This window comes from Schistocerca cancellata, chromosome 6, assembly GCF_023864275.1.
Source record: "Schistocerca cancellata isolate TAMUIC-IGC-003103 chromosome 6, iqSchCanc2.1, whole genome shotgun sequence".
NCBI classification, from domain to species: Eukaryota; Metazoa; Arthropoda; class Insecta; order Orthoptera; family Acrididae; genus Schistocerca; species Schistocerca cancellata.
Genome location: NC_064631.1, coordinates 199,653,119 through 199,669,623, shown reverse-complemented (window position 1 = coordinate 199,669,623; position 16,505 = coordinate 199,653,119). Strand labels below are relative to the sequence as shown.

The window sequence follows — 16,505 nt, the reverse complement described above, 5'->3', positions numbered from 1 at the left end:
TATAACACAGAGTGCATATGACCAAATGCTCAAATTAATTGCAGACAACTTTTTTCTTCCTCCTTTATACAATTGAGCATAATGTAATGCTTTAAATGGTTGATTCAGACTATAGGCTACTACAGTGAAACCCAATTTTTACACTTTTCAAGTGACTTTAAAAAAAATTGTGTAATATCACAAAAACACATACATAAATACTGCCCTCAAGAACAAGAATAAATTCTCGAAACAAGTTTTGTTCAGCATTTAAAAAAATATGAAATTGGTGCTGTGTTTAAACTAAAAACATTTGAGCAACGCAAAGTGAATGATGGTGTCTTTAGCACTACAAGTGGCCAAACACCGAAACATGCTAAATTTTGTTCCACAGAAGTGTCAATGGTGATCACAACAATCACGAAGCTGCATTTGCACAGTGGAGACAGTTTGGAAATGGTTGTGATTGCTCATGATATCTTTATTCGAACAAACCTAGTTAGTCCTATCAGCCACCACGTCAAGTTGAGCTTGGCAGTGGAAAGAAATATGGCATGAATTGTTCCAACTTTTACATATTTACCAGTTCAAATCTGCTGAGTAGAATGATCTGGAGTCAAAAAACTTAACCACATAATATTTGTAAACACTACTGGATGGTCAGCATCATTTTCTTCTCCAAGACCATTTTTTCGTAATGCATAAAATGCAAAATCGGGTGCAAATTAACTTTGTGGACATAGGAAATTTGATGTTAACGATAAAAAACGTTGTAAACAGCAGGAAAACATTAATTCCAGGAATGTAAAAGCGGGTTTATATTGTATGTGGTGCAAATACTGACAAACAAAAACTAACACACACTTTTATTTGAGTACTGGTGCCACCATGTTAATGAACAGTACTGTAATGAAAGTGTTTCTCATACACTATGTAAGTAATTCTCACTAAATGGGATTCATCACATGGTTTTTTATTACCAATTTATGCACCACAGCCTATACATTCTACACTGAGTTTAATTTCGATCCCTTAGCAGCTCAACTGACATTATGTTTACTAAACAATGGAAACTCCAGATTGGAATATCAACAATGTAAGGGAAAGATAGATTGCTACTTTGTCATAAAGATGACACATTAACTTGCACACAGATGCAATTAAAGCACACTTACACACTAGCTTTTGGCCACAGCCTTCATCAGAAAAAGAAAGAAGTGTGTGCGCGCGCGCACGCACACACACACACACACACACACACACACACACACACACACACACACACACTGATTCATTCATACAAGCAAGCAGTCATGTGTACATGTGGTGTGCTTGTCTGTGTGAATGAACGTGTGTGTGCTTCTCTTTCTTTTTCTGATGAAGGCTGTGGATGAAAGCTAATGTGTAGGTATCTTAATTGTGCCTGGCTGTCATCTTTACAGTAAGCAGTGATCTATCTTTTCCTTACATTGTTGATTTTCTGTTTACTAACATAGATAGTGAGCAGTCCCTCTGGTAACACCAGATTACATGAATTAATTTGCACTGTCAGTACCATCAACATAAAGAGAAAACAGGAACATGACTACCTGGCATGATATGCATCACACTCAAAATGAGCATTTTGTGCTTTTATTTACAAGATAAACCTCTGATTGAAAACTGTTATTGGCCTTAAAAAGTCCATCTTTCAGACTTGGTTTCAAATACAGGTATTCTGGTTGGCAGTCACTGAGCTACCAAACTCTTGTTATATAGAACCACAAAAAATTATCCTGTTGTACACTCGTGTCTTGTAATGAATTACTTACTGGCCAGAACATTTGTTACATACATTAATCATACTTTTTTTTAGTTATTCATCAATTGGATGAAGTTCACTGTACTGAAACTTATACAACCTTTTAGGGTCAAATAAATTGCACACTGTAAGTCAAGTTCAAGGTACATACAATATATTATATATTACCATACTGTAATGCTACAAATCTGAAAATGTAAATTTTGGTGCATTTGCATAGTGACTATTCTTATTATAAGAGAAGAAATTTTTTAAGCATTAAATGGTCTTTAAACTAGTCATAAAAAGAAAAACTAAAATATTTAAGTCACTTACATGGAGGAGCTGTTGGCTGTGCTACAGGCAGGCATGAAGATCCCAGATGTGTTGCTCCAACTGCTGGCATGAAAAAATCAAATTTGAATCATACTGCTTAGTATGTAGACACAGTGATATGCTGGAATCCCCTGAAAGAAAAGTGGGGGTCGATGAAACAGCCTATGAGCCAGAACCAGCTTTGTTTCAGTATGAAACTCCACTTTAGAAAAAGGAATATAGTAATCAAATTATGTTCATTAATGACTTTGGCAATCAATCAAACATTACAATCTCTTTACTGGAAATTATCTGGCTCATGGCTTCTGATCCACAGTGCCTGATCCACTCAGTATCTTTACAAATCAGTTTCAATGTCACCCACACCATCACATATCATCATTTACATAACGTTTCCCCCCCTATACACTGCACTCTGATTTTTGTGCACTCACATACCTGCAGACACACGCACACAAGTACTATACTATACTATGCCAGTAGCATCGTAAGGCCAGAACCAACATGATATTAAAGTGATACTTAAAAACCCATTAATATTAACACAGATACAGAAATCTCAGATATGGGATTCCCTGCAATGGTTTGTATGAGCTCCTGAACACAACATATGTCTCGTACACCAATTCGCTCCCCTTAAAACATGCAATAGTGCAGTTCAGTGAAAGTAAAATGTGTACTATTTGTGCAACATTCAATGATGAAACAGGAAACAAGCTTCCTGTTACTCTTGTATCCCATTACTGGCCCCAATTTCATTCCTGACAGCAGAAAACTGTTAGAGAAAAAACTAAATTTTAATTCTTGAGTCATAAAAATACAGTATCTACTTTGCTATATTTAAATCCAAGTTACTGAATTAGTGACTGTACAATGGTGCCTCAATCCATAAAAAAATTATGGAACCATCATGCATCCAAGCTGATTTACATCAGTGTGTCCTATTATTTTTTATCTGCCCTAAAGTCACATTAGAAGATGCACAAACCCACTTCACTAGAAAATAAAGTAGTTTCCCACTTTTAGTGGGAAATTATATTGCTGCTGATTTTAAAATCATATGTAAACATAGGTCTATAATTTTTATTTGCATAGCAGAAGGCCATACAGAGGGGAAAAACAGAGTGAACATATTATTCCTAATGTGCTTCCTCTGTTTTGTCATTTAACAGTTCTGGTGTTCCAGTCTCTACCACCGCTTTCCTGCAAAGGTAGATGAATTCACAAACTGCTGTTTAACAAGTGACAATCAAGCATTATGTGGAAAAAACTGTGTCTTGGTTGTTAAGTATCAAGCTAAATATCAAAAGGGTTGAGGTTCAACATCTCCTCTGCTCTCACAGCATATTTTTTGGACAGTTAATTTGACTTTCACCTCAATGCTTTTTATATGTGAAAAATGCCCAATATACTGACAGTTCAGATTCTATATTAAACTACGGGTACCCCAAACAGTCCGACAAGTCATGTTGTAGAAAGGCTAGGAAAAACCACCGATAACACAACCATGCCTACTACAGTATGGTGGCGATCAAACCAACTTGCACAAAGGAACACCAAAGTTTAATACATGTTAATAGTTTCTACACAAATTATATATACAATGCTCCAAACGATCATGGTATCACAAGATGTTGCACACTAGTAAAAACAATACTGGAATACCGTGCTGTAAGTGTCTCTTATAATTCCTGTCTATGACTCACATAATGAGAGAATAATTTTTTGCAAAAGTGGAATGAGCCAGAAAAAGGGAGAATGAGCAAAAATCACTGTATTAAGTGTAATTAGTTCAGGCATTTAGTTTCATATCATTCTGGAAACAGAAAGTGTTTACAAAAATCTCTCTCTCTCTCTCTCTCTCTCTCTCTCTCTCTCTCTCACACACACACACACACACACACACACACGACTAGATAGTATATGGGATTGAAAAGAAACTGAGTCTCTCTCACATTCTGAATCATGAAGAAATGTATTCACAATGAGGAGGGGAAGGAGTGGGAAAAACCAATTATGAAGCATAAAGAGCACACACAGCGCAGTAAATCACACTGGATTTGGTAATAACAGTTAATAAGTGATTTCAATACAGGTCACATGTATTTGAGAAAGACAGATGTATTAAATACTACAATAAATTCAAAAGAAAGTAATGAAAGTGCTTTGTTTGTATTAATTAACTAAACACTGAACTGTCCTTCAGTTTTGAATAAAGTTTTTCAATGTTCACATAAGAATCAAAATTAGTTTCCCAGTTCAATAACATAGCTATTTGTCAGTCGAATCCATTTTTGGACAAGAATGGAAATAATTTCTGCAAATGGAGGAATCTTTGTTGCCAACTGATAACAATAACATAGTTGAAAATTATGGTCAATTACATGTAGTAGGTGAGTACTGGTTTTGGAAATGACTGGAAATGATCTACTACGAAACACATTAAGTACAAAGTGCATCCATGTAATTATTTGTATTGGGAAGATGGACTACTATATAACAGAAGGGAAACCTGTCGAGACAACAGCTAGCCAAGTTGACTACAAAACCACTCACTCAGACCTCATTGATGTTTTCATGCACTATGAAAAGGATTTTACATACATTAATTACCTACAGGTAAGGAAGAGGTCTTAAAGAATCATCCTGGGATGTTTATCGAGTGAAATTTAACTGATTTGTATCACATTTAAATTATTTATTGTTCCTAACATTTCATAGCTCTACAACATATGGGTGTTTTTAACAATTGCAAAAGTTTAAAATTTTTAAAATTCACTGTGAAAATTGATCATCTGGTTCAACAAAATAAAAAGCTTTCTGAAGCTCTGTCTGTATAATTTCTTTTAAAAAGAAAATTACATGTGACTTTTTTTGTTTCACTTATTTCATTGAATGAATATACTTCAGTTAATAAGCTCTTCAGTTTCTCAAAAGTTCAACACAGCTTAATCCAGAGTCAAACATTGTTCTCTACAGTTTAGAAGTGAATGAGTGAAACATTCATTGAGAAAAAAATGGAGAAATTGGTGTTTACAAAAAGCTTAGCAAAGCTGAATAAAGAGAATTATTCATCTGTCTTCATAATGATGATCTAATTCCACTTATTTAAATGTAAACTTGATTTAATATCGATCAAAGATAGAGCACATACTGGACATCCAGCTGAGGTCTGGAAACAACTGGTGGTATGGTTATGGAAGTTTGTCAACCACATGTGAGTCAGCCAGCCAACACTTCAGGCATCTCATTAGATACAGCACACAATACCTCACAGGAAAAACACAGCATGTGAGAAAGCTCTGTGGACTAGCGACAGCACTGCATTCAACCACAACCAGATACATGGATTGAATCCATCGAAAATGCAGCCAAGACAATATCCTTGTTGATTCACTGGAAAAATGTCCAGTGATAACTAGTCTCTAAATGATCTCACTTGCAACTGGACATTAAACCCTAATCTTTCTTCAAGCAATTATAGGTATCTATTTTCTAACACTGGTCATCCAGCAAAACAAAAAGTAATAACTGAAATGTCCATGGCTGTCAAACCAAAACGTAAATTGTTCTTTGAAATTTTAATTGTTAGAATGACCACACTGTGTAACCAGCTATTGCCCCATCCACTCCACAATCTCTTACTCATTTATTATGACAAGAACTGGAAAAAAAAAACAAAGGCTGATATCTCTATGGAAAAGAAGCTTTACATTTTTTTTGCAACTAATATCTACTTTAGACGATGTTCATCACTAAATTCTCATATGTTTACACCAAAACTAAGGAAAACGAAAAGGTTTTTTTTCTTGTTCAAATACAACATAACACCTGCAGCAAGAATATTTAACAGCTCCCATTTCCCACTTGTTTCACCTTTTCACACAGCCGTATCATAGATAATTTGAATCTACATCTACATGGTTACTCTGCAATTCACACTTAAGTGCCTGGCAGAGGGTTCATCAAACCATTTTCATACTACTTCTCTACCATTCCACTCTCAAATGGCGTGTGAGAAAAAGGAACACCTAAATCTTTCTGTTCGAGCTCTGATTTCTCTTATTTTATTATGATGGTCATTTCTCCCTATGTAGGTGGGCATCAACAAAATATTTATGCATTCAGAAGAGAAAGCTGGTGATTTAAATTTCGTAAATAGATCTTGCCACAAAGAAAACCGCCTTTGTTTCAGTGACTGCCATCCCAACTCACGTATCATATCAGTGACACTGTCACCCCTATTGCACGATAACACGAAAAGAGCTGCCTTTCTTTGCACTTTTTCGATGTCCTCCGACAATCCTACCTGGTAAGGATCCCATGCCACGCAGCAGCAATATTCCAGCAGAGGACGGACAAGTATAATGTAAGCTGTCTCTTTAGTGGGTTTGTCGCATCTTCTTAGTGTTCTGTCAACAAAGCGCAGTCTTTGTTTCGCCTTCCCCACAATATTACCTATGTAGTCTTTCCAATTTAAGTTGCTCATAATTCTAATTCCTAGGTATTTAGCCGAATTGACAGCCCTTAGATTTGTGCGATTTACCATATACCCAAAATTTATCAGATTTCTTTTAGTACCCATGTGGATGACCTCGCACTTTTCTTTGTTTAGTGCTAATTGCCACTTTTCGCACCATACAGAAATTCTCTCTAGATCATTTTGTAATTGGAATTGATCGTCTGATGATTTTACTAGACAGTAAATTACAGCATCATCTGCAAACAATCTAAGGGGGCTGCTCAGATTATCGCCCAGATCATTTGTATAAATCAGGAACAGTAGAGGGCCTATGACATTACCTTGCGAAATGCCAGATATCACTTCTGTTCTACTCAACGATTTACCATCTATCACTACGAACTGTGACCTCTCTGTGAGGAAATCACAAATCCAATCACACAACTGAGATGATACTCCATAGGCACACAATTTGATTAATAGTCGCTTGTGAGGAACAGTATCAAAAGCCTTCTGGAAATCTAGGAATATGGACTTAATCTGAGATCCCCCACCGACAGCACTCATTACTTCTTGGGAATAAAGACCTAGCTGTGTTGCACACGAACAATATTTTCTGAATCCGTGTTGGTTATGTATCAATAAGCCATTTTCTTCAAGGTGATTTATAATGTTCGAGTGCAGTATACGCTCCAAAATCCTACTGCAAATTGAGGTCACTGATATGGGAAAGCTGTATTTAGTAACTCTGCTTTAGTGGCACCATCATCGGTAACATTTCCATTGCTATCGCGCAGTAACGGTGCTGACTGTTGTTTTGCCACTGGTGTACTTTACATACGACCAGAATCTCTTTGGGTTTTCTACCATATTTTGAGACAATAATTCATTGTGGAAACTATTAAAAGCATCTCGCATTGACGTCCACACTAAATTCTGAGCTTCCGTGAATCTTAGCCAGTCTTGGGGATTTTGTGTTCTCCATTTGGCATGCTTTTTTCATTGCTTCTGCAACAGTGTTCTGACGTGGTTTGTGTACCATGGTGGATCAGTCCCATCTCTTATTAACTTATGCGGTATGAATCAATCTATTGCTGTCGATACTGTATCTTTGAATTTGAGCCATATTTGGTCTACACTTACATAATTAGCTTAGAAGGAATGGAGACACACTCTTACGAAGCCATCAAGCAAATTTTTAAATAGATGTTTTAAATAGATATATTTTGTGTTTATTTTTAGTGCTTTTATATCTAAAAACAAAGATGATGTGACTTACCGAACGAAAGTGCTGGCAGGTCGATAGACACACAAACAAACACAAACATACACACAAAATTCAAGCTTTCGCAACCAACGGTTGCTTCGTCAGGAAAGAGGGAAGGAGAGGGAAAGACGAAAAGATGTGGGTTTTAAGGGAGGGGGTAAGGAGTCATTCCAATCCTGGGAGCGGAAAGACTTACCTCAAGGGGAAAAAAAGGACAGGTATACACTCGCGCGCACACACACACATATCCATCCGCACATAGACACAAGCAGACATTTGTAAAGGCCTCCTCCCCACTCCACCGAGAGTGCCTTTCCGCCGTCCACCTAACCTTCGTAACCTCTTAGTTCATCCCTATGAAATCCCCAAACCACCTTCCCTACCCTCTGGCTCCTACCCTTGTAACCGCCCCCGGTGTAAAACCTGTCCCATGCACCCTCCCACCACCACCTACTCTAGTCCTGTAACCCGGAAGGTGTACACGATCAAAGGCAGAGCCACGTGTGAAAGCACCCACGTGATTTACCAACTGACCTGCCTACACTGTGAAGCTTTCTATGTGAGAATGACCAGCAACAAACTGTCCATTCGCATGAATGGACACAGGCAGACAGTGTTTGTTGGTAATGAGGATCACCCTGTGGCTAAACATGCCTTGGTGCACGGCCAGCACATCTTGGCACAGTGTTACACCGTCCGGGTTATCTGGATACTTCCCACTAACACCAACCTGTCAGAACTCCGGAGATGGGAACTTGCCCTTCAGCATATCCTCTCTTCTCGTTATCCGCCAGGCCTCAATCTCCGCTAACTTCTAATTTCAATCTGCCGCCGCTCATACCTCGCCTGTCTTTCAGTATTAAGTAAAGCCTTTACAAATGTCTGCTTGTGTCTATGTGCGGATGGATATGTGTGTGTGCGCGAGTGTATACCTGTCCTTTTTTCCCCTTAAGGTAAGTCTTTCCACTCCCGGGATGGGAATGACTCCTTACCCTCTCCCTTAAAACCCACTATCGTCTTTCCCTCTCCTTTCCTCCTTCCTGACGAAGCAACCGTTGGTTGCGAAAGCTTGAATTTTGCACGTATGTTTGTGTTTGTTTGTGTGTCTATCGACCTGCCAGCGCTTTCTTTTGGTAAGTCACATCATCTTTGTTTTTAGATATATTTTTCCCACGCGGAATGTTTCCCTCTATTATATTCATATTTTTAGTGCTTTTGGTTGATATGGTTTTGAGCCTCTCTACAATGACCTTGGATTTACTAATCCCTGTATCCGTCATGACGCTCTCTATTAGATCAGAATTATTTGTGGCTAAGAGGTCAAGTGTGTTTTCGCAACCATTTACAATTCATTTGGGCTCATGAACTAATTGTTCAAAGTAATCCTCAGGGAAAGTATTTAGTGCAATTTCCGAAGACGTTTTCTGTCTACCACCGGCTTTGAACATTTATTTTTGCCAACAAATCGGGGGTAGGTTGAAGTCTCCACCAATTATAACTGTATGAGTGGGGTACTTATTTGTAATGAGATTCAAGTTTTCTTTGAAGCATTCAGCTATTATATCATCAGAGTTGGGGGAGGGGGGGTCGGTAGGGGGAGCCAATTATTATTTTGGTATGGCTGTTGTGTATAACATCTACCCATAGTAATTCGCAGGAACTATCTATTTCAACTTCACTACAATATAAACTACTACCAACAGACACAAACACACCACCACTTACTTTATTTAATCTATCCTTTCTGAACACAGTTTGTGCCTCTGTAAAAATTTCGACAGAATTTTATCTCCGGCTTTAGCCAGCTTTCTGTTCCTATAACGATTTCAGCTTCAGTGCTTTCTATCAGCACTTGAAGCTCTAGTACTTTTACAGCACAGTTACGACAATTTACAACTACAATACAGACTATTGCTCGGTCGATTCTCGTCGTTCCTTTCCCCTTTCAAGAAGACAAAGCCGGGAAATGTATCAAGTTCTGAAATATGCACATTTTACCTAAGAAGAGGACATGGGAATGATAGTTAATAAATTTAAGAACCACAAAAACCTAATTCTGAAAACATGTCTACAGAGGTCAATACTCTAGCTAATCCTTAATTGTCACCAACACACTTTTCATTTGTAACAAGAAATAAACCCTCATGCTAATAGCAACCTACTTGCGTATTTTGCATTTCAGGTACTGCATATGAGATTAAATGTAATAACTAAACTGAAAAAGGAAGGGGAAAAAATTAAATTGCAAGAAGTACACATGGTTTTTATGGAAGAGAACATTGTGATATTTATATGACCTCAGAAGTGACACCTAAATGGCATATACTTCATCTATCCAGAGACCCTTCAGGAGGTCAATGAGGCCAATCAGACCTAGCTTACACAGCTGAATAGAAACCACCTACATGGGCAAAATATAATACCAGGTCAGTCGAGTTGGCATTGTCCACTAGCAGCAGAGGTAGTGTGTCAACAAGCTTATGATGCCACCACAAAACAGCCAAATTAGGGTACTCTAGGTGTAAGTGGGTCACTGTCAGGCAGGCTCCGCATTGGCAGTGAGGGGGATCATCCCATCTGAGAATGTGGTAATGTGTCAGCCAAGTGTGGCCAATGTGGAGTCTATAAAGGATGTTGGATTCCCTGCAAGAAGCAAGCAGGGAAGACTGTCATGCGGTCCTGGTAATTGTCCTCAGTTTATCTGTGTAGATCACAGCAGACCAATCTGAGTTCTAGACTTCCAGCAATCGATGGTGTACGAACATCCAAAGGTCTGGTTCTGGGACCCCCATTTCCAGAATTGGCATCCTGCAAAATCACAACATGACTGGGGGTCCAAACAAAAACAACTGGCCACCCAGCTTGATGGAGGTCAGATAGTCAGAGACATGATTCTCGACAGCCATAACCAGTGCACGAGGAGAATAGCACTGGTTTATAGCCCCAAGGCTGCTGGGGGAGTCATTATAGATTAGGGTACTCTTGATAGTGCAACAACGAACATGGATAAGGGATCATTTAATGGCCTTCAATTGAGCAGTGAAGACACTGCAGTCGTCTGGCAGAGACTGGAGTTCACTGCTGAATGTGTGTATGCAAAGCCTATTCATCCATTGACTGTTAAGCCATAAGTGAATACCACTTCTGAACCCAGATACTTCTCAAGGACAGCCACGAAGAGGCAGCGAAAAATTGTGGTCTCAACAGACCCTTTTGAACCAAAGGAGACTTTGAGACACATCCGAGGTTGGAGCACATGCCATGGGGAGCAGATACGATGTATCCCTGACCAGAGGCGACAGTGGAGGAAGTTGCAGTTCTAAACAGACACACTGGGGCATGCACCAATTGTAAACCCAGCTCTGGGTCTCTGTTTTGGGAGTTGGAGCAACCTTCCAGGGAAAAGAACACGGTAGTTGGGGTGCTCAGGCAGCATAATTCAGCAGCTTTATTGGCAGCTGATAGGTAACGGAGGGACTCCAGCCTCAACTAGTAGCCCGTTCACAGGGCTAGATTGGAAGGCTCCTGTCATAATTCGGACCCCACAATGATGAATGGGGTCCAGCATCTGCAATGCTGAGGGTGATGCTGAACCATATGCAAGATTCCCATTGAATGAAGTTTTTGTAGAGCTGCAAACGTGTAGAGCGATCTGTATCCACAGCTTGTGCTACTGAGGCAGTAAAGTGTATTGAGGTACTACCAGCACTTTCGCTTAAGTTGTCAAAGTTGGGGAAGCCACATCAGCCAGGAACTGGAGACTAGTTCCAGACAGTCTCAACTACAAGAAGTAATTGATCATCTAGGTAAAGCTCTGCGTGTGTGTGTGTGTGTGTGTGGGGGGGGGGGGGGGGGGGGGCCTACTATGGTGACAGAAGTGCATGACGTGAGTCACGGTGGTGGACAACCAAACGCCATGGGGAAAACCCATGACTGCGTCTGTCATAGGCACACTGTAGGCTACGCTCAGCACAACCATACTAGAGCGGTAATATCAAAGCAAAAATCGTCAGCACATAAGGAGGGTGATACCGATGACCCCACAGCCGCCACTAGGCCATTGACAACTGCCAGAAAGAGGTGAATGGTCAGTACAGAGCCCTGTGGGGCCCCATTCCCTTAGAGAGGGGGGTACTGAGTGAAGTGTCCACTTGTACCTGGAACGTCTGGTGTAGTTCTGGACAAAAATTGGAAGACCCACTCATGTAACGTAGTAAAGATGCGGTGACACCATGTCATGTCATAAGCCTTCTGTAGGTCAAAAAAGACAGCAATGAGGTGCTGACGACATGCAAAGGCTGTCTGGGTGGTGGACTCAGCAGAGGAGCAGCCTTTGCAAAAACTGCCCTGAGATGCAGCCAAAAGACCCCAAGACTCAAGAAGCCAACACAGTCACTTGCTCACCATGCATTCGAGCAACTTGGAACATCAGTAATACTGATTGGGCAGTAACTGTCCATCTCGAGAGGGGTTATTATCCAGTTTCAGTACCGAGACTATCATGCTTTCTTTCCACTGAGATGCAAACTCAACTTCATTCCAGATCCAATTAAAGGGGGCAAGGCTGTGTGGCCTGGCCCTGGGGCTGTATCAAGGCAATGGGCTACGGCACTGGAGAATTCCCATTCACTGGATGGAGAGTTATAGGGCTCCAGGTGATGGGTAGTGAAAGGCAAGCGCATTCACACCACCTGCTGTTTTATGGGTCAAAAGATGGGCTGATAATACTCAGACACAGATGCATGAGCATAATACTCAGCAAAATATTCAGTGACAGCATCTGGACCAGTATAAATGGCACCATCTAAGGAAATACTTGGTACACCTGCAGGGGACTCTAAGTTGTAGAGTTGTCTGATCTTTGCCCATATCTGAAATGGAGAGGTACTTCATCCAATGGTGGAAACATATGATTCCTGGGATTTTTGCTTTTATTGTTTTATGAGGTAGAGGACGAGGGTACAGAGCTGTTTAAAGGCAATGAGGTGCTTCAGTGCAGGGTACTGCTTATGGTGTTGGAGAGCATGCCTCGGATCTCTAATGACCGCAGCTGTCTCTGGTATCCACCAGGGTGCTGTCTTCCAAAGATGGGGTCTCGAGGAAGAGGGGATGGTTTGGTTGGTTGCCAAAAGAATGGATGCCATTGTATGCAGAACAGCCGCAGCGATACTTCCTTGCGATGAGGAGCTAAGGACGACAGCAGAGGTGAACACATCCCAGCCATCATTACAGAGGCAGGAGTTCAGCTCGAAGCTGTGAGAGGGACAGGAAGATCAGGAAGTAGTCACTACCACACAGGTCATCGTGGACCCTCCAGTGGATAGACGGTAGAAGACCAGGACAGCTAAAGGAGAGATCAATGGCCAAATTAGTTCCACGTGTCACACAGAAGTGTGTGGAGGCACCACTGTTCAAGAGGCAAAGATTGAAATATGCCAGTAAAATTTCGATGTCTTTACCATGGCCAGTGATCACTGCTCACCCCACAGAGGGCTACGAGCTTTGAAGTCATCCAAGACAAGGGAAGGTGGGAAATGTGAGAGAATAATGCAGACAGTACATCCTGGGGCACATCACTGGAAGGGAAATAAACATTACAGATGGTAAAATCCTGATGCGCCCATTCCCCAACAGCCATAAGCCTCCAATGGTGTATCAAGAGGCACAACGTCATTGTATATAGAGTTCAGCACATACGTATGAGCTCCACCCGATACCCTCTCTGAGTCGGTATGATTCTTAAAATAACCTCGGTAGCCATGAAGGCCAGAGGTCCAAGTTGCTAGAAGCCACGTTTCCTGGATAGCAATAGTAGTAGCGAAAAAAATCCGTAACTATTCCACTGGAGAATCAGACAGTCACAACCGATGGGGAGCAGGTTATGACTCAGGGTCATGTGCTGTCACTGGTTGAGACATCAGGGGATCCACTGACATAGGTTCTGTGGCGCATTGCCTGGGAAGATCTCATGCCTCAGGAGCCACTGGGATCTCCACCTTGGGCACAGGAGTACATTCAGAGTCCAGTGGCATGGTGGCCACCAGCATTTCCTCCATAGTAGAAGACTTCTTTTTATCCTTCTTGTCCTCCTCCTCCTCAAAAGATGAGGACCGAGAATGTTTTGCTGAAATGGTTTCAAGGACAGGGGAAGAACGAGAAATCCAACGGCCAGCACCCAGTGGTTCCTACAGGCACCAGCTGACATCTTGTTGTGGAGCAGTAGGAACTGAGAAAGGAAGAGTCCCAGGAGACCTCTTCCTAGCTAGAGAAGGCAGAAGAGGTTGAGATGCCTACAGCTGGGAATGGGGACCGCTGTCCCCGGCAGGTGGCGAGCCAATGCTCCTGAAGCGAGTGTGGAGAAAGCACCAGGGGACCCCAACCACTTGCGGGGCAGATATCAGCAGGCATCTCTAAGGGCTCACTGTAAGAGGCACAACAGAGAAAGGCACCATCAACAGAGAGGGCAGCGACATTGCGGCTGCAGTGAAAGATTGTGTAATTTATATGGAATTAACACAATCATACTTTTATTTTTATTTTTTTTTTTTTTTTGACCTCTTGATATGTTAGCTTGTCCAGCATCTTATACTCCTGAATTTTCTTCTCACACTTAAAAAAATCTGTTGTGGTAGGAGAGGGGAACTCACTGCAGTTACAAAGATGAGGGGAGGGGCACAAGAAACATTTGCATGCAGAGGATGTCCACAATCCCTGCTGTCAGGGGTAGCGGTGCAATGGAAAGACATATGTCTTAACTTCTTACATGTGAAGCATCTCATTGGAGGAGGGACACACCTCACTGGTAGAACATCACCTTGAACTTCTCGGATGAACTGCACACCCCGTCCCTCTAAGTTGACCCGCAGCTCATCATCAGTTGCAAAAGAGGATCATGGTGAAAGATGGGGAGTGACAGTCATGGACATGTCACCCAACTTTTCACAAGAGAGCAGCAACTGTGACGGGACAGGAGATGACTTTTTAATCAGATGGGAACTGCTCTTCATCTCAGACTCAGACATGGCTGCGACTTCCCTGTGTTTGTCATCAACATATTTTTTAAAAAAAACTTGGTGGCCAGAAAGGCTCTCATCGGTCCTGGTACAGACCAGGTATTGGGGAGGCGGATTTTGCTCCTTGTTGTCCAGTCTTGCATTCCTTCCGTGACGTGGCCAGGAACGGGAATGCGTTGGGCTGATACTTAGTTGCATCATACGAGACTGTCCATTGCAAAAAGACTGCTGAGACCATGTGACTGCCAGTGGGAGAAGAGTTTGTCATTTCATGTGCGGACTATCTGCCATGGTGCCATACACTCCAAACAGGGGCTCTCCCCATGGATGTCAACCAGTCACAGCAATGGCTACCTGCCCAGCAAGCCATTCCTGGGAGTCCCCATGCCTCAGTCATGATGGACACATATTCCATGGCATACATGAGGGTTATGCAGCACAAGCACAAACAGTGCGGTCTCTTTGTGGTCAGGGGGTTACCACTGTACAGGTACTTGACTACCTGCCCCCCAATGAGATGGCTATCATGCTTGGTTTTTGATGTAAAACAACAGGAAGGAAGGGTGCCACGGTGGAAGTGCGCAGAGATGGAGAATACACCACAGTGGGTGACCTGCCCTGCACAACACGCACTTCCATAAAATTTGAAAAAGATGGCAGGTCTAGGCCAATATTTGGGACCACATAATCATTAACAGAAGGCGAAGACAGTGCCAGGAGTGAAACTAGAAAAATGGACCAAAATTGTGAATCAAGTCCTGGCAGGGTCTGCACCAAAAGGATCATCCACTGGAAAGTCAGAGGAGGTAAGAGACAGTGTAGGTTTGCAGCATAGAAAGAGGAAGTAAGGTTGCAAATGGCTGAGGTCCCATGGTAGCCAAGCACTTACTCACCAAAGAGCAGTGACCCCCCTGGGGGGTGATGTTACTATGAACCATACTGTTAGAAAGGGGAGGTAATAGAAAATAACCGTGCAATAATTTGAGCTGATTACAATATATTAGCTGGGAAAATAAAAGAAAAATCAAAAGCTGAAACCAGTTATAAATGTTATGACAGCAACTGTCATGTAACAAAACTTCCATCCTCATATTCTTCAGATTTATTTTCACTGTATGCCTATTTCTTTGAGAATCACTAAGAAGTTGTAGCCACTCTCACAATAAATGAATTCATTCTCCAGTAGATACTGGAATGACAACTTTCCCATTAATATTCAAGTGCTACAGATTCTACTACATGTAAATTCACAAGAACATAAGGATACCATATTTCTACTATCTTTAGAGTCTATGCAGAAAATTTTTTATATCACCTAATTAAACTGCTGGAAATGACATGTACTTTTATAATAATTTCTTAGAAACAGATACATTCATCATCACACTGATCCACTTGAGTCTGCAAACTACAAAAGGATATGACAACTCTCAATTACATATTCTAATTACTTCAAGAAAATTAATCAAAACCAAATAAACAGAACAGAATAATTTATGATGACATGGAAAGGAGTTGTTGAGTCACTGACAGGCACAATGAAAAAGAATGCTAGAAATATTCAGCTTTTGGACTACGTCCTTCATCAGAAGTAGAAAACATGTATGCATGAAAGTGTCATCTCTGGGCACTAAGACCCAACTGAAACTGCATCTGAGGTAAACAGCA

At 41.1% G+C, this 16,505-nt stretch overlaps 1 protein-coding gene across 3 annotated transcripts in view; it reads right to left on the bottom strand.

Annotated features, from left to right (window-relative positions):
- LOC126191486 (nuclear factor of activated T-cells 5-like) overlaps positions 1-16,505 on the bottom strand; it is a 376,907-nt gene that overhangs the window by 16,628 nt on the left and 343,774 nt on the right. For 2 of the 3 annotated variants that reach the window (XM_049932371.1, XM_049932373.1), the window contains exon 10: positions 2,096-2,158. In XM_049932371.1, coding sequence (XP_049788328.1) covers positions 2,096-2,158 — 63 coding nt within the window. The remainder of the gene's footprint in view (positions 1-2,095; positions 2,159-16,505) is intronic. The other variant, XM_049932372.1, reaches the window with a different exon arrangement.